The sequence below is a fragment of the Salminus brasiliensis genome, chromosome 14 (assembly GCF_030463535.1).
Source record: "Salminus brasiliensis chromosome 14, fSalBra1.hap2, whole genome shotgun sequence".
Taxonomy (NCBI): Eukaryota; Metazoa; Chordata; class Actinopteri; order Characiformes; family Bryconidae; genus Salminus; species Salminus brasiliensis.
In genome coordinates, this window is record NC_132891.1 from 29,612,138 (window position 1) to 29,638,917 (window position 26,780).

The following is a 26,780-nucleotide window of genomic DNA, read 5'->3' on the forward strand; positions in this document are numbered from 1 at the left end:
ATAATTCATACCTACACTGTTTCAATCTCCATGCCTTTGTCTGTAATATGGCAGTTTTTAAGAATACAAATCAGGTAAAAGTGGCCCAAATCTTTTTCACCATATGTGACACAGATATGTGGCATATGTGGCAGTGAGAACAGCAAAAAACACACTAATTCTGACACTGTCAATTACAAATTGAACCATGTTTATATGTGGTATTTAAATCCCATCTCAGCTCAACTCATCTCAACTCAACCTAACTCAAATAATCTGAACTCAACTCAACTCAAATAAATCTCAATTCAACTCGACTCAACTCAACTCAACTCAACTTAAATCTCAACTCAGCTCAGCTCAGCTCAGCTCAGCTCAACTCAACTCAACTCAACTCAAATCTCAACTCAACTCAGCTCAGCTCAGCTCAGCTCAGCTCAACTCAACTCAACTCAAATCTCAACTCAACTCAACTCAGCTCAACTCAACTCAACTCAACTCAACTCAACTCAACTCAACTTAACTCAACTCAACTCAACTCAAATAAATCTCAACTCAACTCATCTCAACTCAACCTAACTCAAATAATCTGAACTCAACTCAACTCAAATAAATCTCAATTCAACTCGACTCAACTCAACTCAACTCAACTTAAATCTCAACTCAACTCAACTCAGCTCAGCTCAGCTCAACTCAACTCAACTCAACTCAACTCAACTCAAATCTCAACTCAACTCAACTCAGCTCAGCTCAGCTCAGCTCAACTCAACTCAACTCAACTCAAATCTCAACTCAACTCAACTCAGCTCAGCTCAGCTCAGCTCAGCTCAACTCAAATCTCAACTCAACTCAACTCAACTCAACTCAACTCAGCTCAGCTCAGCTCAGCTCAACTCAACTCAAATCTCAACTCAACTCAACTCAACTCAGCTCAGCTCAGCTCAGCTCAACTCAGCTCAGCTTAAATCAGCTCAACTCAACTCGATACAAATCACGTTTATTGTCACATCACATTACACAGGTGTAGAGGTGAGTGAAAAACTCATATAGTGCATTGTCCCTCACGGTAGTAGAAACACAGATATTTACAAAATAGAAGTACATACACATTAACTTACACTATCAATACACTATATACTTTACACACACTATATACATACACACACTAAATATACACTCTATGTACATTATTACACTGTTTAAAATGTACAGATTCTATACAAAATCTGAAATATTTACATTACTATTTACAAAAAGACACTGGATAGGTGTAAATACAAGTGTAGTGTAAGTGGAGAGAAGTCTTTGTGGGTGCTGTGTGACTAAACATAGGAAACTAGAGGGAGCTCGCAACACGGCAGCCATTCTCTGCGCCATCTTGGATTTATCGCATTTCCAATATGTGCCAATGCGACTCAGGGCCGAATCACACCTGTATCCCTATAGAATCTGGATCTACTTTGATCAGATTTTTGTTTATACTTGTCATCAAATTGGGTCCTGCGTAAAATCCTAATCACACCAACATGGGCATCATTTCCGTTTCACTTCCTGTAAACAGCGGTTTCTCTGCATAATTGTCCTGCCCCGGAAGCAGCAGTGGAGGTTCTTCTACAACATGGTGGAACAATACATGGTTCTCACATTCCTGTAACGCCTCTATCAGAAAAAGCGTCAGAGAACAAACTTCCGCAGTACTGCTCTCATCTAACGGTGTAAAGGGACACACGTCAGCGAGCACACGCAAACACACACACACACAGACATGAGACTACATGAGGGAGATAAACCAAGAGGGGCAGAAGAAAGAAATGGATGACAGTAGTGAGGGAGGTTTCCAGTGGCGGGACAGTAAGGTAACAAACCTCATATAAATATTTAGACCGATGTCTCTGTTTAAAACAGCTTAAAAGCAGAGATTAAAGAAACCAGGGATGCAAACCAAAGCAGTTGGCATGGCTAAAAACATTCCTAAGACTATTCACTCAACTCTGTGCTCTTAGATATGAGGACTTACCCTCTAAACGGGTGGGATTTGATTTGAGCCTGAGTTAGCTGGACGTTCCTGGCTACACGTCACTGCCCATGGACCATTGGTCCTTTGGTAATTTGGATGGATCACTATCAAATTCAACTGCCTTTACCTTGAGCAAACAATCTCTTCATTCCCAGTTTGGCAGTTTTTCCTAATAAACACAGCCATGTTGACAAATATTTTGCCACTCACAAGGGGCGTGTTCTAGCAATGCATACCCTCTATAGTGAACAAATAGAGGGGAAACAGACCAAACATCTTACACAATATTTCAGCTGTTTTTGCTTGTTGACCAGTCTGAGATGCAGAGTTAGAAATCAGTTACTTTATCGTTGTAAATTGGCCGCTTTTATTTTACAGTGTAATAATATCTTCTTTTATTTACATGGATTTCATTGGATGAGACAAAAAAAGAATAAAAAAAAAAACATTTGTTAGTCAGCTGACATGTTAGGGACCCTGGGTGGTCCAGCGAATTAAGGCGCTGTCACTATTATCAGAGTATTGTTGGTTCGAATCCCGGTCATGCTGCTAGCCGCCAACAGCCGAGACCCCGAAAGAGCACAATTGGCCTTGCTCTTACTAGGGTGGGTAGATGGCGCTCCCTCCCCCCCCCACATTGCTTTGTTGTGGCCCTCACTGGTGTCTACAGGCTGGTGCGTTGGAGCCGGGTATGCGGCGCTTGTTTCAGGCGCTTTGGTTGCCCGGCAATGTTGCTTCAGTGGCAGTTCAAAAAATGAGCAGCTTGACTGTGTATGAGTCAGAGACGATGTGTGCAAGTCCGTCCTCACTGGTGGATGGGGGGGGATGATCAATAGCTAATCTGTTGGATTACTTAAAAAGTGATACCTTCATTACATTTATAATCTGTGGAACACCAAATTCTCTTTAGTCTTAAACAAAAACACAAGGTAGTGTGTTTGAACCAACAAATATTAAACAATAGAACATCTCAGCTGTGTCTACTCACTGTAATGTATGATTTTAAGGAGCTCAGGACACAAATATGTATAAACATCAGGGATCTACATACAGAAAATCTAAATACAGACACCAGAAAAGCGGCAATCAAATTCTACAGCTAAATACCTTTATTATGCCCTAATTACAAAGACTAATTTTTTGTAATCTGATTATATAACTCAGACCAAGTGCTTTACGTTGTACCTGTCTGCACAGTGAACAGCGACTGAAACCATGGTGAAGTCTGAATTTGGGTCAGATAGACTGATCCCAGACCTGCTGTTAGTAACAGAATGAACAGAGCTCTTTATCACCTCCATAATGCTTTTCTTTCATCCGGTATGGCCACATCTGCTGTAAACCAACAGCAGAATGGCTTATAAAGCCATAAAGTGCAAAGCAAAGCAAGACCACTGTGTGTTTGTCCGTGCTTGCACTGCAGTGTAACGCTGCATGATGGAAATAAACATAAAGTCTGCAGTGTCTGAATTAAAACAAGCCTTTCAAAGGGTCATTAGATTCACTGAAGCATACACAAACTGCCAATCAGATTTCTTGCATCAACTGTAAACTGAGCAACTGTGGGTATTCTTCATGGTGAGTGGACCAAAGTTTTGGAAATACAAGTACAAAATTTGCTTGGAATTAAAATGTAAATAATTTTTTATTCTATTGATGCTTTACTTTAACCTCATTTCACAGTATCCACAAAATGCCATTTCTGGGTATTCTGTTTAATTTATTTTAATTCTTGGTCAATTTATTTTAAATGGAAAGTTTAGCTAATTTGAATTTTGTCTTTATAGAAAGAAACTCTACAATTATAAAAGTATTTTAGTATGTTCAAATGTTTTTCTCATTTATTGTGGATGTTTTACAAAAGTAATAAAAAAAATATATAAATAAATTAATTAATTAAAAAATAATAGGATATGTGCTGACGAAATTATCTCAGTATGGCATCAAGTCACCAGTGTGATGTTTTCTTTTATTATTATATCAAAGAAAATTTATTTAAGTCAAGTCAAGTGGCTTCTTTTATTGTCTTTTCAACTCTGTACAAGTACACAGTGAGTGAAATTGCGTTTTTTTCCAGAACAAAAGGTGCAACATGGAACAAAACAAGAGCAAAAATAATGCAGTACAGGACAGACTGCAAAAGTGCAACATGCAGATGCAGGTGACAACATTAAACTAACAGACAGTATAATGAATACAATAAATAATAATACATATAATAAATACGAGTGAGGTAGTGAGAATAAGGTGCATAGATGTTTTTACATGCTGGGACATATATATGCAGACAGTTTATAATGCATGTGAAACATGAACTTCATGGTATTTCACAGAATTAAATTTTAATTAGAGATGAAAATGCACTGGATATGTTTTTTTTTTTTATTAAAGCTTATTAAAAATTAGTAAGCTGTAGTAAATTAGTAAGGTCAAATTATTCTACCATCAAAACATTCTTGCTTAGCATTTGCCATTTTAGCCACTAATTAATGATGACCAAACTCACATCTTAAGGTGTATTATTCAACTTAAATAATTATTAAGTTTAAAGAATTTAAGTGATTCATTAGTTTCTTTAGATCTTAAAAATGTTCTCACCTATCACCTCACCTCACCTCACCTCACATATCACTGTTACAAATATGTTTTTTGCATATATATATATATTTTTTTTTGTTTGTTTGTTTTTGTTTTTGTTTTTGTTTTTTTAGTTATCAGACCTTCAGTAACTGTATGTATGTATGTATTTATGTATTTATTTATAGTTATCATTTGTATGCAGGTCCTAATAAATAATGCTGAACGCATTGCCAGGGTACCATTAAGAAGTATCTATGCTGGGCTTACCATTGGCTGTAAACTTACCAATTCAGAGAAGAGATTGTATTATACTGTTCAGTGTTCAGTGAATCTGTGAATGTTATAAGCTGGTGTTGTTAACAAATGCTTGTAAATTTGGAGAGAGCATTTACTATGACTCATTAATCACTGCTGCAGTGACAGCATGTGAGAAGAAGTGTGTGTGAAGTGGAGCTTTGTGACAGCTAATTTCCCACGAGAGCCTCAAAAAAAAAGCTCTGTTGTGTAATTCTATGCCTTTAGCTGAGTCCATCATTTTATAGCCATGGGAACAGCTGCTGGGACCTCGTGCAGGACAGCTACTGGATCATTTTTCGAGAGCTTCAACATGATACTGCGGTGCCTATCATCCACGGTACCTGCTGGGTTTCGTCATATGTCTTCATGATGTTCAACAGCACAATATTTCTCAAATATATCTGGACAGAATCCTGACACAAGCTATAACAATGTCTTAACACTTTATTTTAGGCCCGACTTCATGACACATGCATAAACATTGACTAATGTAATCCAATCAGCCTTAAGAAGCTTCATTACTAATTAATATGAGTTATAAAAACCCTTATGTTTACAAAACAATGTCATTTACTCATCTTGTGGTGCCAAACATAAACTTAGGTACGCTTTGTAAATATGCTTTATGCCATTCAGTGCTTATGCATGTGTTATGAATTTGCTATGAAAGCTGGCAATTACATCTTATTTACCTTTTTACTGCATAGTAAATGTTACCAGTACAAAAACAACAATTTGAAAAAGAAACCTTATTAATAATCACATTTGTGTGTATTTTAGACTGTTAATTCAAACCAATCTAAAGCTCCAATGACATTTTTTGCAGTTTCTTACCAAATCGCAGTTATCTTAACCAAACTGATACAACAGGAAATCAGCGTTCTTGTACTGGTATAGACAATATACTGAATATAACTCAGTTCTATTATGCACTTATTTAACCATTAAACGATCCATATTCTACATGAGTTTTTTTTACATGAGTAAATTCCTGTACCTTCTAAATAGATTTCAAAGTACCCATAAAATTATATTTCTATTTATTTTGCTACCATTTCCTCAGTGAACCCATGCTTTTTCCCCTTGATAATATTTTTTTTATAGATTTCAACAATTTTATTCAAAAAAGCTGAACAGTTTTCTCTTTCCTGTAAAGACTCAACTCACAACTGAAAACGCAATGAAAATCCAACTCTATTAGACATAAAATAAAACTAAACTCATATTCTAATTATAAAGATCTGTTCATTGCATGGTGTTTCCATGGCTACCCTATATTTTTATTGGTTTTGAATTGGTGGGGCTTAACCCTATTTTAAAGCACTCATAGAATGCCATTTCCGTGTATTTTGTTAGCATTCTATCAGTGAAACTATATTTTATTTGGATTTCTATGTTGAATAAAGTTTTTTTATTGTCGACAATTTATACAATTTTCTTCAAAAAAGGTTAGCTTTTCTCAGTTCTTTGTGAAGATATCAGCGCTCATTGCTCACTAGCAGCTCAACACAGAGTCACCAGTGCCCTAGATGATCCAAATAAGAATTCAACTCAAGATATTATTAAGTTTTCTATTTCATATTTGACCAGGTGTTTTTTTAGAGTATGGATACACTGTTTTTTATTGCTTATGAATTGGTGGGGCTTAACCCCATTTCAAAGCACCCACTGAATTTCATTTACATGTATTTTTTGTTAGCATTCTATCAGTGCAACTATATTTGTAACATTTTTTCCCTCAATAATGTTTTTATACAATGTTTTTTATACAGTTCTTTGTAAAAAGATCATCACTAATTGCTCGCTAGCAGCTCAACATTACTGCCTTTTTTCCAGTTTAATAAGTTGATCATTTGTATCTCTAAGATATTCTAAGATATGATATTTTCATTGCATGGTGGTTTGTCAAGTAGAAACTCGTAAAGGACCATAGCATAGGAGTTTGGCTGCCTTGTATTGTGCTTTATTCAAAAACAGCATGAATGGGCGGTGCTTACCGTGCTAGGATGAATATATGTAAATACATTGGTTTCTGTGACATCACAAAAACTATTTATTTAAAATAGGTTGTTTTGCTGCTTAGTGTAGACTGTAGTATATGGACTGTTTGGATCAGGGTGTGAATGCTAGGGTTGAAAATATGATGTCCATTTTTTGTTGTTGTTGTTGTTTTCCAAACGTGTAAGGAAAACCTGGTTTCCTGAGATATGGGCTCTTCAAAGTGTAAATAGATAACATTTGGTTTCCCATCCAGTTTGAACCGTATGGTACATATAATCAGTCAAGTTCTCGTCACGTCAGTTCTGCTACCTGAGAGCGAATCAACATCAGTGAGAGAGAACTGCAGTACTAGTGAATGTATATGTTCCAGTCTCTGTTTCCTGCTCCACAGTTCTTCTGTGTTCCTTTTTGCCTGAGTCAATCTTTCTCTTTTTCCCCAGGTCTGTTCTCAGAATTTCTCAGACTTGGAAAAATGGGTTGAAATTATAACTAATTGCCTATTTGAGTTTCTATCATCCAGTTGCTATGGGTACAGCTGTCATATAGATCGGTCTCTCTCTCTCTATATGAGCTTGGTTACTGTTTAACCTCCCCCACCCACATTTGCCCAGATTAGGAAAATCAATAAGATAACAGGAGTACCGGCCTTACCCGGCGCCAGCAGCACCTTCGCAGTGAAACGCAGCAGGCAGCGCCACAACTTTCACGTCTGTATCTCAAACTTTGCCACATACGAAAAAGAGGACACCTACAATTAGCTGTGAGGAACACGGGAACACGGCATGGTCAATGTTAACACTGAGGTCAGCACCAGTATGGAGCTTCCGTATGGTGAGTACACACACAGACACTCTCTCTTTTGCTTGGGGAAGGTAGCTGGTGCATTTGTGAAATGGCCCAGATGTTTACCTGCTGCTTTCGGGAGGTTGGTGCTTGGCGGACGTGTTGACATACTGGTCCTTGGGGATTTTTTCTCTTTTTTTTTTGTTGGCTGGAATGGAAGCTCCAGTTGGTGCTTGCAAGAGCTTGCAGTTCAGGCTGTAGTTCTGGAGGTGTGGCAAAGTCATGATGGCTGGTAAACAGGGCCTGACTGAAGGCAGCAGGCGATTGATGCCGACTGTACTGCCCGAAACTTCCTCTTTTTCCGCGAGGGACCGAAATGATTCCACAGATGTCTATGAAAAGTATTTATGCAAAGTAAATATGGTAGGCCTTTGAGGAACAGGCCTCATAATCTGAACTGACTTACATATCTCTCACACCACACAATGTGACTGAGGACCAACCACTTAACCTACATGGAACTGTTTTGAAATACTTCAGTTACTTCATGGAACCACATTAAAAAAGGTTCCAGTAATTCTCCTAAATTTTTGCTGAGTTTTACTAGTTGAGATGTAAATAAAGTCGTTCAGAGTAGTCTGGTGTGAGATGATTCATTGCGGAGAAACTCACTGACGCAGATTTCTTTACAGTGGTGGTGATAGGAACCAAGAGTCTAGAACACAAATATAGCCATTTTACTCAAATCCTTCCTCAAATCCACCAGTAAATCTACCTACATGTGTCTTCTAGACTTTATAGACAATGTTGATAATGGTAAATTAGTGCTAAAGGCCTTAAAATGCCCTGCATGAATCTCTCCTCAACTAATGTATTTAAATAATGCATTTTAGGCCATAACCTTATTTCAAAACCATGCTAAAATGATGTCTCAGGCATCAGACAGTGTATCCGTAATCATTTAATTAGTAACAAGTTTCTGTGAGGTGCCTTTTAAAGGTATTAAACGTGTTAAATTACCATTATAGCAATTCAGATTGAGAATGAATTGAGCAGGAATTAAAAAAAAATTGTGGAATTCCACTTTACCATGTCTTCTGCTGTGATCTGCCAGGAATTATTATCATTTCTGAAGTGATGTCACAAGAAAATGCTGAAAAACACTCTTATACCATTAAGTTAGGTGTCTAAACAACTTTAATGTTCATGGATGTAGTGAAATATCAAGAATTTGGAATGAGGAACATGCCTGAAGCCCCTCCTCCCAACCTAATGCCCTAAATATACCATCTCTACCTTACCCTACAAAGTCTTTGCAACCCTCCAGCACCCTTTAACTCCGTCATTTCTCATTCCTGGACACACTTACTAGAGAGGGGGGGCACTGGCTTCCTAACACAAGCACAAGCCACCTGAACTCCAGCCCAAAGTTCTCAGAGTTCTGTCCCCTCTCTTCAGTCTCCTCCCGAATAATCATATGTTGATGGTATGGTCCGAATTAGCTCATTTGTTTTCAGAATGAACTGTGGAGGAACCTCCTATGGTGCTTTGAGGAACCTTCAGGAAAAGGTTTTTAGAAGAACAAGGTTCCTTGGAGGTTCCTCAAAGCACCTAAAGATTTCAAACTTAAGAAACTCCAAAGGTTCCTCAAGGATCTTATACTTTTAACAGTGACAAAACAAATGATCCGATCGGCATTGCACAGCACATAACGTAGGCCTGCAATGCGACAATGGTATTTCTGCTCAGGTCATGTGATGTACAATTAAAAGTGGCCTCACTCTGCATACTCTGAAAGTTTCCTTTCAAATGGATTTTTCCAATAACTACTTTATGAGGAGTTCATGACCTCATGAATAAGGTCACAAGACACTGACTACGTATGTCCTCTGAGGGTTTAATCACACGAATACCTGAGAATATTACAATTCCATGTTTAGCCAGACGGGCCTTGGATGATAACCGCAACGTTTACATTTTTGGCTGAACACTTTGGCAGCCACAGATCTTAAGCCTCTTTCCGACCTAGATCTACTCTAAGCTGCAGAATTGTACTGTACGCTTCTTTTACAAACAAAGAATGTTTCAAATGACTGTCGGGTCAGTTTCTCCAGTCAAACTTCCACCAGCCCTCACAAGAACAGCATAAAACAGGACACACACAATAGGTTACAACAGAACACAACGTCTCCTCTTGATGGCGGCCTAAAGGAATGCTCATTAATCATAATGTGATTTCTTTCATGTTAAGGCACAGTTAGTCTCCTTTACCAAGACGTTGCTATAAAATTCTCTTATAAAATCTGCTCTTGAGAAAAGTCCTAACAAAAAGTCTGTCAGATTCAGGATGTTAAACTGCAGAATTGTTCTCAGCTCTTCTCTCATAATGATGAATTAAAGCACTGCCCTAGTCTTAAAGGAACTTCACAGAAACCTCTGGGTCTTCAGCATTCTCATGCAAAAAGACTAGAGGATCCAGATCTTTGGCTAGTGTCGTTAAAAAGATGAGCCTACAGTGCCTTTTAAACACTATGGGCCGGTTTCCCAGACAGGGATTAAGCCTAGTTTTGGACTCCAGAGCGTTCTGAATGGTGATTCTCTATTGAAAGTAGCATTTAGTCTAGGACTAGGCGTAATCCCTTTCTGAGAAACCAGCCCTAAAGTGTAAATCTATTTTTGTTTAACATTTAGAGGAAAATACATGTTTAGGAATATACTGCAAATGACAATAATTTATTATTTTTAGTTGCTCTGATTAAACAACTTAATAATATGTCCTTAGTGACCTGAATTGCTGTCAAAGTGCATCCATCAATAAAGGTATCTGGCTTCTTTTTTACAGTGACGGCAAACACTGCAATGCACTGCACTTTCACTCTAAACTCTGCTGGACACAGAGAGGCTTGTCCATGCATTGTCCAGCCAAGTATATTCAGCAGTTCAAGTACATTCAAAAAGTACAAAATTACGCAGTCAGGGTATACACTGATATTCTAAATGTACAGAATTGACTTCTACCTTTTTAATGTATTCAAGGAAATGCTTTTATTATATCCTAGAACTACCTAAAGCATATAATTCCTCGTCCAGCCCACATACCGTCTTAGATTTTCCATACTTTAAATTTTTCCACAGAAAAGGGTCCCACAGACACTGTGGAAGTTCAGAGTTACAAAAAGGTAATAAAGGGTTAAAACAGACAGCCATCGTGCAGGGTTCCCACTTCCATGAGAGGCTTCCAGCAAAAAAACAGCTTGAACTAATTGCCCAGCCGTTACAACCTGGACAAATAGCAGCCCTGCAAAGTTAGCAGGAGTGCTCAGCAAAAGTAAACACAACAAGAGCAATCGAACAGCTCCGAAGCGAGAAGCTGTGTTTGCCCTAAAAAAAGCTGAATGACTGAATGAGACCGTCGCCTCAGAGGGCCTATTAGTGACAAGGCCAGAAGAAAGCAGCGGCCAGAAGAAAGCAGCGGCCAGAATCAACAAGCTGCTCGCCCCTCCACTGACACGGATATACAGCATGAGGAGCGCTGCATTAGTGGATCAGACACAATGGCACTCTTCTGGGCGTTTGGAAATATTTGCTCCTGATCAATATGGTCACTTCTAAAATAAAGCTGCTTGTGTTTGTCTCTCTAATGGAAGAAGGAAGGTAGAGTCATCTCCTTGGCCTTGAAACCAGTATAGAGAAGGACCACAGGCATTTCTCAGAGAAGCTTAATGCCCACATCACTGAGCTATCTTTTCTTTAGTTCAGATGTCTCAAGAGCCTCTTATTTAAAATAATCTTCCTAAATGGCAAAGCAAGCATTACACTTATCAGTCTTTCTAGTAGCTATGAGGCTTCTGAGAACCCTGAAAGTTTCAGTTCTGATCAGGTGGTCAGCCAGACCTATGTTGTAAACTACTAAGCTCTAAGCAAAAACTAAACTGTGTGGTCTAGTAGTGTGTAAACCTGTACTCATGCTGTGTTCAGGCCTTCTCGCAAGGTTGCATAAAACAAATGGTTAACTAGTAAATACAACTATACTCCCATCTAGTACTCATAGAAAGACACACCCACAACACAAAAGATGTTAGCATGGAGGCCTGGGGGGCAGTGGTGGCTCAGTGGTTAGAGCCGCAGATTAGCGATGACAGGATTGTGGGTTTGATACCCCGGTTTGGCAAGCTGCCGCTGTTGGGCCCTTGAGCAAGACCCTTAACCCTCTCTTCTCCTTGAGTGCCACAGAGATGGCTGCCCATTGCTTCAGGCACATATGCTTACTATATCATTGTGTATGGGGGGGGGTGGCATGTAAAGGTTTTGGCACCCCTGGTCATGATTTGTCACTGTGAATTAGCCAAGCAAGTGAAAGATGCATTGATTTCCAAGAGGCATGAAGTAAATCAAAGCATAAAATAAATCCAAATGGCCAAAGGCAAAAGTTTGGGCACCCTTCATGGTCAGTACTTAGTAGCACCCATTCTTTCAAGTATGACCACTTGTAAACACTGTTTTTGTAGCCATCAAAGAGACTTTTTAGTTCTTGTTTAGCTGATTTTGACCCATTCTTTCCTGCTAAATGCATTTAGTCATCCATGGAAAAGCCTTTAGCCTGTGCGTCTTGAGGTGGTTTGTGTAGGATTATCATCCTACTGCAGAAGCCATCCTTTTTTCCTCTTGTCAACTTCAGCTTTCTTACAGATGGTGTGATGTTTTCTCCAGAATATGCTGCTATTTAATAAAATCCATTCTTCTATCTACTGCTGAAATGTTCCGCATGCCACTGGATGCGACACAATCACCCCATGTTTAACAGTTGGAGAGGTGTTCTTCTCATGATATTCTCCACCCTCTTTTCTCCAAATACATCTTAGATCATTGTGGCCAAAAAGTTCTAGCATCACCTCATGTGTTCATCAAATGCACTGGGCATAAGATAAGATAAGATAATCCTCTATTAGTCCCACAGTGGGGAAATTCTCAGTGTCACAGCAGTAAAGGGATAGCAAGTAGATAAATTACCAATATATACACAATATGAATAATATAAGTAAAAAAGCAATAACAATATTATTTACAGATTATGTACAGATAATTGCAAATTGACTCTTAATTGCACATGTGTGTGTTTGTGTGTGTGTGTGTGGGGGGGGTATTGCACATTTTTACATTGAGCAGTGCTGGTTGTGGACCTGCAATACCGCTCCTTCACACACTTGGGGTGAAGCAGCCTGTCACTAAACTAAGGCACTAAACTAAGGCATGTTTAGATGTTTAGAAAACGCCTGATGCTGAAATATGCTGTGAGAATGCAGGAAAGGTTTTCTTCTGAAGACTCTTCCATGAAGGTTGTCTCAGATGAAAGCACAATCAAACAGGCGATCTTCTTAATATATCTGCAGTTCCTCCTGGACAACAGTGAGATCAGACGTAAAGACAACGTCTCCTGCTGCTAAAAATGTGTCTCCTGAAATAAAACCCTCAGTAATCTCACATCTTCAGCTCAGTTGTCTCCTCTTGAGTTTTAGTACAGATCTTAGCAAAGTCTAATGCTATAGCTGAACATCTAATGAACGTCTATCACATATATTAATTCACCATTTGAATAAACCAGTGATTTTGCAGAATCCTTGATTCTTAATCAAATAAATCATCATCTCTCACTGACAGCCCAGATACCCAAACTGAAGCTCTCTTATTTATTAGAAGAAGCAGCTCACTGGACAATTCTGTTCGGAACAGCTGAAGGTAAAAGAGGAAGAGGATGACCAGCAACAAGATGGAGGGATAGAATCAGAGAAATAAAGCTGAAGATACAAATATGTATTTTTATTACTATGCAAAATTACTATTTCTGTTCAAGAATAAAAGAGAAATTTGATTGGGCAGTTGTTTGAGTTAACTGAGCTCAGTTTGTTTAATTAGAGTTACAAAGCTTTAGGCCTGAACTTCTGAATGTTTGTGGAAGATTTACATAGTTTTATTGAGTAATTCCTGTTCATATGAAAAGAAAAAACAGAGTCTTGAAGGAGATTCAATCAAGACAAGACAAGAGACCTCATGTCTCATAAATTTGTCTAATTTCGTCTCAGCAATCTCAGGAGAAACCTCTGTAAGAAAGCTGATCACTAAATAAAACATCACAAGTAGGTCTCCTGAGACGTCAAAGATCAACATTTGAGCAATAAAATTTAAACGCAGTTCTCTTGGTCCTCCAGACCTCAAGGTGACCTCACCCCTGTTCCTGTTAACTGAGGGAAGGTCTACCTGAACAGGCTTTTTATCTTCTTATAGTCTGCTCCTGCTTTGTGGGCATCGATTAAGTCACATTCCAGAGTGTCAGGAAGGGCTCCTCCTAAATGAGCACATGTCTGCTGATTGTTGGGACATGGAAACACAGGAAAAATAGTACTTATGAAGATTCCCTAACGATGATTGTGAATGCCAATGAAGGTGTTGTGTTGCATTTAGCATAGAGTTTAGATTAGAGCTGTGAATACTTTGTTGACTGTTGATTGAAATCAGTCAAGTGCAGCATTTGTGCACTCTAAAGTAAAGGCCTACTGTCCTGACCAAACAGAGTGGTGGGATTTGTTTACAGATGCCTGTCCAACATGGCAGATACACGGGCGTGAGATGGGACAGACTTGTGTATTAATGTAACTTTCCACTGAGCTGCATTAGGACTGTCATTTATAATCCATTTCAATCATAGCACCCTAAACAGGAAAGGAATCATTTAAGCATTTAAGGGTTCCTTCAGTTGTCAGAGTTTTTTGCAAGTGTGTGTATGATTTGTCTAGGTTGCAGATGCAGAAAACATAGAAATTCCCCTCATTATTTAAACAGAGTACTTGTGCCCAGCCTCCCTAATACAATTAGTTGGAAAGTAAAATACCCTAGCCAACATGCTCAGGTGGGGCTCACATAGGTGGATGATGGGCTCTGTGCGTTCTAGATGGGCATGAGCTCTGAGTGAGTATGTACATGCATTTTTGCTTGGACCCAGTTGGACCTCCCAAATAGCCCAACTGGGAACCAGTGATGGGATAAGGAGGGGTAAAACATGAGGCCCATCTGGGTAGTACACTGCAAACAGGGCCTAATTGGGACCTATATTTGTGTAAAATTCTGTAATATTACTCTACCCTGTAATATTGCTCTAGTCCACCTTAATCTCACTGGGTCCCATCTAATCCCTGTATGCTGGTCCAGAGCTAAGATTGTCAGCCAGCTCAACTATTTTAACCAGCTTGCTACCAGCATAGGGTAATGCTTACCAGCTGTAGTGACTGCCAAGTCACTTACCTGATTAGCTGGTATCCATGTTTTGGTCAGGAATGTAAATAGCATAACAGTGTCTTTTTACAGGACAGTTTAAGTGAGGGTGGACTGGCTCAACACTGGACCTTAGTGAGGGTCTCACAATACGTTGCTGCTCACTAGGTTACATGCAAATGATTAGCCAATTAGGATGGCTAGCCAATGGCTGGATATTCATTTTCATTGGTCTCCTATCACAGTTTGGGTGTTTTACTGAGCCTAAAGCTTTTTATAATGTCTGCATACAACATTACACAGCAAATGGTAAGTCAGCTTATGTATTATTGGTGGCTTGTTGAGAAGGGTGACCACCACTGAGAAAAAAACTGTGCATGTGTTCAGTGGTTCTGGTTTTAATGGAGCGGTGCAGTTGATTCCTGGTATCCTGGTCCTTAAGACCAGATTACCCTTTCAGCTACAAGCGTTATTACTGCAATTTGGCCTATGGGTAGTATGAGGCTCAGCTAAACCATACATGTGGTTTCTCTCAATGGTCAATTTTCAGAACTGAGACAGAACCAGTTGAGAGGTGGTTGAGTTTCTTTGGAGATGATGGTACCTAAACATCTATTGTAAAAACTCCACAGGACACTCACTGTCCTGTTGTGGAGTTCCAGGGAGAGATGGAGTGATAGGTTCTTCTGAAAATCAATCACCATCTCTGATGGTTTCTGTGTGTTGAGCTCTGGTTGTTTTCAGTTCACCATGTTGCCAGGTGGGACGTGGTGCCACTTCCGTCCTGTAGGCAGACTTGCCATTGTAACTAATTAGGCCTACTGGGGTTGTATCATCTGCAAATGTTCCCTGAAGGTTCGCTCATTGGTGTAGTGTAGAAGAGAGATGGGAATACACAACCTTGAGGAGCTACAAAACATGGAAATCAGGACAAACATCATTGTGAATTAGCTTTACAGAGGAAATATAACATGTATTTCTGTAGGATTACAAATACAATGAAATGCAAATACTTTAGTGCAGAGTCCAGTTCTCTCCAAGCAGGAAATATTGGCCACATCTGAGGATCTTGCCAATGCTCATAAGTATCAGCATTAATGTGCAATCAACGTAATTTTATTACCTGACCTACACTTTAGCCTAAATCTAAACAAACCCACTACATCTAAACCTAATTTTAATCTTAACATAACCTTAACCAACCTAACAATCTTAACCCATGTCATTTTATTACCTGAACTTACACTTAAACCTAAACTTAATCTACCATAGCCCAAACGTTACTAAACGTTTGGGCTAAACATTACCTAACCTTTACCCTAATTACTGTAATTTACCTTGATGTACCTTAACCTACACCTCCACCTATACCTAAACTTAACCAAACCCTAACACTACCGTAACCATAGTTGAATGTGAAATCTTACCATTTCTCCAATTCACTTTTTTTAGAAGCTCCATAACTGAGAAAAACAGCATGAATGGAGCTGTAGCAACACTGTTTTCTCAGTTCTCCTTCAAGTACATTGCAGACAGGTTGTGCATATTTGGCAAAACAGCACCACCAGTGGATGGAAGCAGTAGCGGGAGTCATGCAAAATCTATAAAATATCCTCAAAAACATCCATCAATGGAAATTTCCTCTTCCATTGGTGGATGAAGTTCACTGTATGAGTATACGATCCTTGAGGAACTTTTGGAGGTTCTTCCATTTGAAACTGTGGAGGAACCTCTTAAGCTGCTTTGAGAAACTTCAGAAAGAAAAAGTTTCCTTAAAGGTTCCTCAAAGCACCTTAAGAGGTTCCTCTACAGTTTCAAACTGAAGAACCTCCAAAAGGTCCTCAAGGATCTTATACTTTTAACAGTGTAGAGGGTGGTTAAACAACAGATGGGCTATGATCAGTGGTCTTTAACCCTTTTAGGGAGCTACCATCTACCAGAAGTCTCTGATTGGATAAATGAGGTGTTGAAGTTGAAATCCGTAGCAAGGTAGCTCCCCAGGAGAAGGGCTTGAGACCACATGCACAGCTTAAATGGTAGGTGTTCCTGGTAAAACAGCCATGGACTGCCGATCCAAAATGTATTCAATATACTGGCAGCTCAGTGCAGGTGTGCTGTGGGCTGAGCTGGTACCTGAACCCTGAGGAACCAGAGGCGTTTGAGGGAGAACTATGCGTTGTGTACGGTTGACACTGTTAGGCTGTGAACTCAAGCCTCCAATCAAATCTCATTGTGACAGGCATTAAGGGATTAGGTTTGCTGCTGGTGAAGGGGTCTATGTGTGCGCGGCCGAGAGAAAGCAGGAGCTTTCACACACACACACACGCACACGCTTACCCACCCGCGCCCCTGAGGCTTGAATGGGCAGCATAGGGAAGGCCGCAGAGCCTGAGGTCGCTGTTGGAGCTCCGGCTGCAGCAGGATGTATGGAGAACATGGGACCAGCCACTTCAGCACCACTCCAGGTACTGGCCTGCTGGGACTCACCTCACATTTCCCCATTCCCGCACAGCACTCTGAAGAGGGGGGTGGCAGAGCTGTTGTGGAAAGGTTAAGGCAGCGGAGGCCGCCGTGCGTTGTAGGGTGTTTGTTTACAGTGAGGCATTCTGAGTACTGTGGCATGCGCCAGCCACAGCTGAGGCTCAACTCTGAGGAAAGAAGTTTAGCGCTGATTTGAAAATTCCTACCATGAGAAAGTGTTTCACTCAGGACATCCAAAGTGCTAAAGGGTTATAAAGGTTATATGGTGGTTCCTAATGAAGAACATCTGAAAACTCAAATCTGAGCATTAGAAAATGAGTTTCAAGGGTTCTTTAGTAAAGGTATTGGTCCCATCTAGAACTATTTGAATGCCTAAATGGTTCATTGAGTTGTTAAACAGGTATATGTCTGTAAAAGGGGGGTATTTATTAAAAAAAGGGTTTTTTAAGGGTTCCATAAAAGCAACGGTTCTGGAAAGGGACATTGCACTTGAATGCTCTTTGAATTGTTGTTTGCCTGGTTAAATTGTCCTTACCCTTTTTTCCATATAGTCCTTTAAAGAATCGTTTAAGAAAAGGTTTTACACTAAAATGGTTCTACTATTGTTACAAGTAAACAAAAAAAACTTTAATATTAAACAAAATGCTTTGCTCTAAAAAAATATGATTGAAAGAAAGTCTATGTAGCACCACATGAGTTCCACAATAGTTCTATTTTAAAGAACCTCAGTACTATATAGAACAAATTTTCATTAACGATGTATAAAAGCAAACCAGTTAAAAATCATAGTAAATAGGGTTCCACTGTAGGTTTAATTGTATGATAGAAAACCTTTAAAAATGAGTTTCTCTACTGTTACATGTTAAAAAAAGGACAGACTGTTTATGGTAAAATGGCAAGACGCCTGGCAAGTGTTTTTTTAAAGAACCTTTTACAATTTGTCCTGTATAGCACCAATCAGAGCTCCATGTCTGTTCTGAGTCAAACATTTTCATGATTAAACAGTAGAGCGTACACCGGAAAAGGGAAAGATCCCCTTTTTTAGCACTACATAAAATGTTTGTTTCTCACGGTGTATAACAGAAAACCTCAAAAGTGTTCTACACAGAACCCAAAGGTTCTACTGTTTGTGGTTGCAGAACTATATTTTTTTTATAGAGAACCCACTTGTTAAACCGGTTCAGTGTCTACATATGTGAACACGTCAAACAACCTCAGAACCCTCTAAACGCCCCCAAAAACATAGCGAACAGCTCTGTTTAATTCACAGAACCCCAAGCCTGGCCACATCCAGGTACAATTCTCATGGATCAAAAACAACTTGGCAGAAATCTCGGCACGTGGAAGTGTGTGATCTGGAAAGAGGACCACAGTAACCCTTTAAAAAGCCACAGGTCCGCCGGTGGGCTGAAAGTATTATTACACACTTCTATTACTAAAGAATAGCCCCACCAGTCTGTACAGACGTTCCTGTAGTTACTGAGTAATACACCTTAGTGTATAACAAGCTTTTTTTGCTTTCGAAGAGGTTTACTGTCAGCTCTCTAGTTTTCAGAAAAACTTAAGAAGTCACGTTAAAAGTAAAGAACATTAGACAAAATTACATGAATACATGCGACAGAAAATCAGCAGGATGATAGTCATGTGGTGCGTCCCAATTTCATACTAATTATCTTTGAGTATGAAGTATGCATTGTAGCTAAAGGTTGAGTATACTCAAATATCCACGATACTTTCTCAGAATCAGTCGGTTTTTGAGCGTGGCTACGATGGACACTATTATCCCACAATGCAATGAGAAATGGAAAGAGAGGAGCTACTGATGTCTAAAAAAACATCAAACAAAAAAACCTAAAACAAAACAAAACAAACAAAATATTTATATATTTTATTATTTATTTATTTATTTTTTTGTGTAAAAAAGATCAAATAAAAACCTGCCAAACCCACAATGTTCAGATATTACTATAGGTATATAGTAAAACAAAATATTGCATTAATCACAACAATATTCTGTGATTATTTATGATTAATCACAAGTTAAAATGCTAGCTAACACATTCTTTAATTTTTGGGCGGGAGAACAAATAAATGTATGCCTAATAAACTGTCTAGAGGAATCTGTTTTTTGTCTTTTTCTTCTAATATCTCAGTGTAGTTTTGAGAACTTTGGCCTTGAACACAGAAGCTTTAATATTGAAGTTCTTCTAAAAGTGATTTAACCAGGTTTTTAAGAGAAAAATGGATGATCAGTCATTGAGCTGGATTCAGAGTCAAGTCCTAAGAAAGGAGCAGCTGTGTGTGAGAGTGTGAGAGAGAGAGAGAGAGAGAGAGGTGATGGAGGGGTAATGAGAGTTAGTTATGAGAATTAATCCATATTTCATCATGAATAAAGTGTAATCTACCCTCTGAGCTGAACAGCAGTGCTGCTGTGTTTACACGTCACTAGGCTCTGTAAAGAGGGTGACCTACAGGAGAAAGTTGGGACCAAACTTCAAAATCGTGTGTGTTAATGTGTTAATGTTGACAGCACTAGTATATACTAAATACCTTTTAGCATTAGTGTGTAGTCTGCAACTGGGACACAGCCATGTTCTTTCTTTTGAGGAACTAGATGAAATTTCGGGAACAAGTGTGTGTGCTGACCTCGTATAGTGTTACATAGCTGGGGTCCGAGTTCTTAAGGAGTTGTGATGTGAACAAAAAGTGGCCTAAGATCTGATCAGCGCTAAAGAGGAGCAGAAAAAGAACTCAGCCCTCAGAAAGCACTGAGAGGGCATTGGCAGCTGGTTGCCTTTCAGGTTCACTTGCACAGAGCTGAGTTTGGGTTATTTAAAAAGAGCTAAATGTGTGAAAACACCCTAAAACATGAAGTCTATGTTGTCTGTATCATTTTCTCTCTCTATGATGTTCAGTACCAGTGGACTGCCTGCATACCTGTCAGGCCATGAAGATTCCTGTACTCCTGGGTTCGCATATTAATGCCCATATCTGACTATTTTGGTTTAAAGTTGGTCCATGTGTTTGAACTTGACTGAGCACAGACCTAAAGATCTTACGATCAATCAAACAATTTAGTTTTACACTCAAACTTATTATTTTTAATGAATTGTTACTATTGCTTTTTAACAAAGATCACTAAACAATCAAAGAAAAGTTGACCATAAAGAGGTTCTGGATCTTTTCTCACCATTTCACACTAAATTCAGTTGTTTCACATGTCATTTATAAATATTTTGTCAAATTCTGCTTTATTACTTTAGACGGGACCCTCTGTGCTCACCCTAGCCAAGCTACACGGGTTAGAGAAGGAACAGAAAGGCTCCAAATGTCCCATCCAGAAGTAAAGTCCTATTCTGTCCACATGATGGAGCTGCTGTACATGAACAACAGACAGCAGATGCTCCCATCTGCTCTTGCTATCCTAGCCTAGCCTATTTTGTTGTCCGGGCTCACAAAGCTTTTTCCTTCACAAACCTCCTTATATCCCAGAAACTGTACTGTAAATTTCTTGAAATCAGATCTGCTCACACTTTATCTGGTACAACTCAACACAGTTAGTGTTAAGCACAGATTTAGGACTAGGCTTTTGCCCTTGAGGCAACATAAAGTTTTACCGCAGATCTGGAATAAGTGGCACAAACAAGTAGGCAGAAAAAGTCAGTGAAGGTTTAAGCACAGGCCTAGTTTTTGACCTCAAGGTTACAACATATAGAGGGTGCTGGGATGGAGTTTGGATTTGAGCTCATGTCAGGAGCTTTGCTTACTAAACCCTGGCTTAAGCAGAGGTGGGTGGTAGCGAGTTACATTCACTTCAACTTCCACATACTCAAACATTTAGTGTATATATATATATATATATATATATATATACACACCAAATGAACAAAAGTATTGGGACACATGCTTATACATTGTTACTATTGTATTGAAAAGAGTTCATCCAGCTTTTGTTGGAGTAACTGTCTCTATCGCCCAGCGAGGGCTTTCTACTAGATTTTGGAGCATTGCTGTGAGGATTTGATTGCATTCAGCAAAAAGAGTGCTAGTGAGGTCACCATCCCATCTCATCCCAAAAGTATTGGATGAAGCACCATCATTCTGGAAAGCACAGTTCCACTGCTCCACAGCTCAATGCTGGGGGCATTGTATATTTCTAGCCCACACCTGGCATTAGGCATGGTAGGTTATGTTTATCTGCTCCAAAGAGTCATATTCTATTGTACCTCTCTACAGGGGGTAGACAAGCTGTGTGTGTGTGTGTGCATTTGCACATCTGTTTCAACAATGGGTGCAACTCAAAGTAGGTGAATGCATTAGAAGAACTGTTTTTTTAATCCCCTTGGTTTTTGAAGAAACAATGAATGAACAGATGACTAAATATTTTGGGACTGTTGGGATGTGCAGTGATATTTTAATGTTATCAGTATCAGCAGATATCAAATAATCAACACAGACAGATGTTTAGATGTGAGTGATATTTTAATCTGATAACGGATGATGCATTTATTGAACTTCAGAAGAGCAATGCTACTGCATATACATCTGTAAGGCTGATCCAGGTGGATTTAGTCCTAATCTCTACATTTGATAAATTTTACATATTGGTGTCAACAGAACATGGAAAATAGTGGATAGTGTCATCAGCCCACTCACATCAGTGCATCCCTAATTTCCCTAGTCACAATACTTTTAACACACAGGAGAAATGCACCAGTGCTCATTGTAGTAAACCATGCAGTTGGCCAGTGTTCTTTAAGCGCTGACGATGTCCACAATACACTCGGAAAAGTGTACGTTTATCACAGTATTCCACATTCATGGTCCCAATATATATATATTGGGAAAGAAACGTCCCTTGTGTTATAAGGTAATGTTAACATCAGTACATCATTTAGCACTGGAACTGTTCTTGTGTTACTAAAAAGTGTCAGTAATTGTATGAAGTGAGAACAAACATTTTTGGAAATTAAAACAGGCCAGTTTGCGAGCGCTCAATCAGTTAGCCATCACTACTAACATTAGCTATTACAGTCAACTGAGTACTAGCAGGGCTGCCAACTCTCCCACAACAAGAGTCCACCCCTCAATTTATGGCTACGGCCTTGTCTTGTCCGCCACTACTTACCTAGCCTATCTGTTTAAATAGAGCTACTGTTCAGATGTGTAGAAGAATTTACCTGATTCCAAAACTTCATCCGACTAATTACTTCTGTCTATTATGTAAAACTGACAAACTGGGCTAAAGTTGAGCGTGTATCTCTGTGTGTAGACTTTCCTGAGCTTGCATGTAGTTTCTGATGGAAAGTTTATCACCTCATTGATGACTGAGAGGAGTGATACGTGTCCACTCAGTATCCCTGAGGCAGCAAACTGGATTGGGCCAACAGTCAAGCCAGGACTCTCAGCAAAACAACCGTTAATGATTGAAAGAACCTTATCGGAGGCCGTGATTGATTTACGAAGAGCATTGCGCTAAATGTTTATTGATGCAATTGTTTACTTATTTGATGTTCAGACAGCTCCTCTGGCTTCTATGATTTTCACAACAAATGTAGAGCAGGCTGATTTTTTTATATTCTCACATTTCAGTGCCAGTAAAAATGCAGCAAGGTGTCAGTACAAACATCTCAAAGGAAACATGCAGATTAAATTACTCATGAGCCATTGCATGGATTAAAGAGAACTTGACATTGAACAGTGGTGATAAAGCTTCGGGCTCTGGTGATAAAAAAAAAAGAAGCAAAGCGACAATCTGTGCTGAAATCAGCAGACACCTAGCATGGGAACTGAGAAGCTCACAATGTCACTTGACCTCTTTTTCCCCCTCCTGCAAATGTCTTTATTACCCAATGATGTTGAGTTTTAAACAGAAATACTTTATGGGGACTGTGCAATATTAGGCCCTACAGGTTTATGATTACCCAGTCTCCAAATAGCGAGATGGGTGAGGACTTCACAGATAACTCTGCCTGTTAATCGTTATGGAAGAGCCTAGCTCTGTCTTGGAATCTCCTTTGGGAATCAGCATTGCAACATGTTCTGTCACACTTTTAAACATTCAGGTTCCCTAAATGGTTCTTGGCCTCGGTCTATGGTTCTAGGAAAGACCTTTACATGGAGCATTACATAGAGGTTCTTTAAACTCTTTCTGGGTTCTGGGATCAGCCCCCAAAGGGATCTCTAGACAGTGCAGATTTTTTGTTCCAACCCAGTCTGCAGTACATTGACATAGAGCAAAACAAATAACAGGAATTAGACTACTGCTTTAAAAATCTTTGGAGGGGAAATCTCACATTTCCAGGAGACAAAGCACCCTTTCGACTCCTTACATTTTCAGTTAGACCCTCAACGCTCTTGCTCCAAGTCTCAAGAACCAGGAGATTTTTGGACTGTTCCAACCAAACTTTTATTAGTGCAAAAAAAACCCGCAACTAGGCAAATTATTCTTGGTATTTTAATCAGTACCGTTCATTAATCACAGACGGTATGTTAAAGCATTCACTTTGTACTAGTAATTATCTGTATATACTATTTTTAAAAGAGGATAAATGTTTGAGAATTTTTGAGACCCCCAAAAAGTGCTTAAATGGCTCTATAAGATTTCAACACATTGCCTGTACTTGCACCTTTTCCACATCTTTTGGAGCATTTCTATTGGTCCATTCATCATAACATGTTGATACAGTATAAAAACAAAATTCAACCATAAAACCATACTTTTGGTTTGGCACTGAAAACAGTGACCGAATGTTAGTTTTCAGTGCCTAAGTGTTACATATGATTAGCGATATTATAAATTCTGGCCAAGCTCCACACAACCCATTGACATTAACCATTCAAAACATTAACAGATTGTTCCAGATGTCCTTGAACAAGCAACAGAAGTGTTCAGTTCATGGGAATCTCAGATAAATCAGCGTAAAGTGAAAATGTAACATGGCCCGTAAGTGGAGTGAAACCTGGTAAGACTTGGGTTGGGTATTTTCTCTCTGGTCCCAGAGAGCTCGGATTCTATCCTGGAGTGAATTACTCTTTACATTTATGACTCTATAAAGAACCATTTAAACGTGGTGCATTGAAATGCTCCTTTGACTTATCTACCCGGGTTCTACATAGAACCATAGCATTTACTAAAGAAACCCATTGAGAAACCCAATAAAATGTTCAAATGTACCCTAATGGCCTAAATTAGCTTTTTCACACTGACTACTAACATCTTTGAGGTAAACTCTTTGGTCAGACTACAAAAGCTTTACCTCTACCAAGAACCCTTTACCCTTTTTCGAGTGTTTGGTCTTTCTAACGCTGTGATGAAAGCACTCAACCAGAGAAACCTTGTATTGCTCATCAGAACTGTCACATGAAAGGCGCATGAAGCAATTCCCTACTCGGCGGAGTTGCAGAGTTGATAACTGTGAGTCTCAACTGGAGTGCATTCAACTCTTCATTCAGCTCAACTGATGGAATCAGCCCACTGAAAGGGTCTCCTTTGCGTAAGCAGAGAATTCTGACATCCCTAATCAACATCGACAACACAATCAACTCAGGGATGAGATTAGACATGACAGATCCATGCCTTTTAACATATCGGTGACGCCTATTCTGAACCAAACACAACCAAACGTTGTTACGCTCTCTCTCATCTTCTCTCTTTCTTTTCTTCCCAACCATTGATTCCACTCCAGAACTCCTTTAAAGTGCTCGAAACTGGGTTTGATGGAGAGGAGGGGCATCGACCATGCTTATCAGCCTCCAGGGCTGATACATACAAATATATGAAAGATCCCTCTCATTGTTTTGTTTGTTTGTATGTATCAGGGAAACACCAGCATGTCAAAACCAACTGACGCTAACTGTGAGCAGTCAAAGTGAAGTGTTCTACCCCCCGGCAGCCAGTCTGAGGGGAGCTTGCATAAGCTGTGTGGTTTGCAGATAGCAATCTGTTGACAAGGTCTTCGCCATGTCACTATCCTTACGTACCTGTGCCATCTCCCCCCAGTCAGTCCACACTGCCTTTTTTTACTGGCCTCGCAGATGTACTGGCAGCAAGCAAATGAGCACACTTGCCCTTTCTCGTTCCTAATAGAGAAACTTTTCCCCATATTTTACCCTGCGCTCTTGTAGTCCACACCAAAACAGGCCGATATTCCCAACGTTGTTCCATGGTTTTCCCGAGAAGGTGTTATTCCGCGTGGGCCGAGTAGTAGTGGAGTTTTTTTAAGCCGCAGGTCATTGGGCCCCTGGCATCGCAGCCGTGTCCTGCTTGGTCAGTCAGTAGAAATGAAAAAGACTCATTCAAGAGAAGGTACAAATAGGCAGTGGTTACAAATGGAGTTTGGTCAGTGGTCGGAGATCCCTATTGTGAAGATAGATAGGACTTTGTTCACAAACTGGAGTTTGAAGTTTCAAAGGGGGAAATAGGCAGCGGAGTTACATCAGTTCGGAGCAGTCCTTTGACTTTTAGCCCCGGGCGGCACGGGTGACTGATTATAGGACACAGACATGACATGGCAGCCTCGTATCAGGCGCAAGAGACAATCAAGGAGGGACAGCAGATCCTCTCCATAATGCTGCCTCCATAATCCGATTCAAAGTGCACGTCTTCACGCCGCCGCGGAATTATGTGACAATCCTTCCAAACGAGTGAATGGTGAACACAGTATAATTTGTGGTGGTCACTCCATCGCTCTGTGCTATGGTAGTCCATAGGAAGACACTGAACAGTGACTCTAACCGTCACACGTTTAAAAGTAAAGGTTTGTAAGTGGTTCTAGAATTAGTGTACTGCACATGCACCATAAAAAGATACACCATGGTCTTTAGGGTCCAACAGTGTACCTTAAAGATTAAACAGAATCCGAATCAAAGAAATACTTTATTGATCCCAGGAAGGAAATTACAGAAGTAGGCTTACTTAAACCTTCCTAAATGACTTCTACCTTTGACTGAGATTTGCACCCAACAGAACACAAAAAGTGCAATGATGACATTCTTACTGCTCTCTCATGGTTGTTGCTGGGTATGGGATGAATATAAGCATTAAGGTTCAGACTCCAGGGGCTTAAGCGTCTGTAAAGTCAGTGCAACTTTACCTAACTAAAGGTACTGAGGACATCATCTGTATAATGCACTGTTTATTCAGAGAGTTTAGAACCTTTACACTGTGTGAAGGGGAAACGGGTCTTCACACATTCATTTACAAAATAGCTGATTGTTTAGGGAACCAAAAGTGGTTCTTCTATAACTATGATTTCTCAAAAGAACTCTTTTTGACACCTTTATTTTTAAGACTGTAATATTGACACATTTTCTGGAAGTGGGTAATCTCAGAGTCATCTCAGCATCACCTGTAGGCATGTGGAGATATAAAACA

General features: G+C 39.5%; 1 protein-coding gene across 1 annotated transcript in view; it reads left to right on the forward strand.

Annotated features, from left to right (window-relative positions):
- Window positions 1-7,551: 7,551 nt before the first annotated feature.
- Window positions 7,552-26,780, forward strand: part of hnf4a (hepatocyte nuclear factor 4, alpha) — a 34,771-nt gene continuing 15,542 nt past the window's right edge. The window contains exon 1 of the mRNA XM_072696458.1: window positions 7,552-7,705. Coding sequence (XP_072552559.1) covers window positions 7,657-7,705 — 49 coding nt within the window. The 5' untranslated portion in view covers window positions 7,552-7,656. The remainder of the gene's footprint in view (window positions 7,706-26,780) is intronic.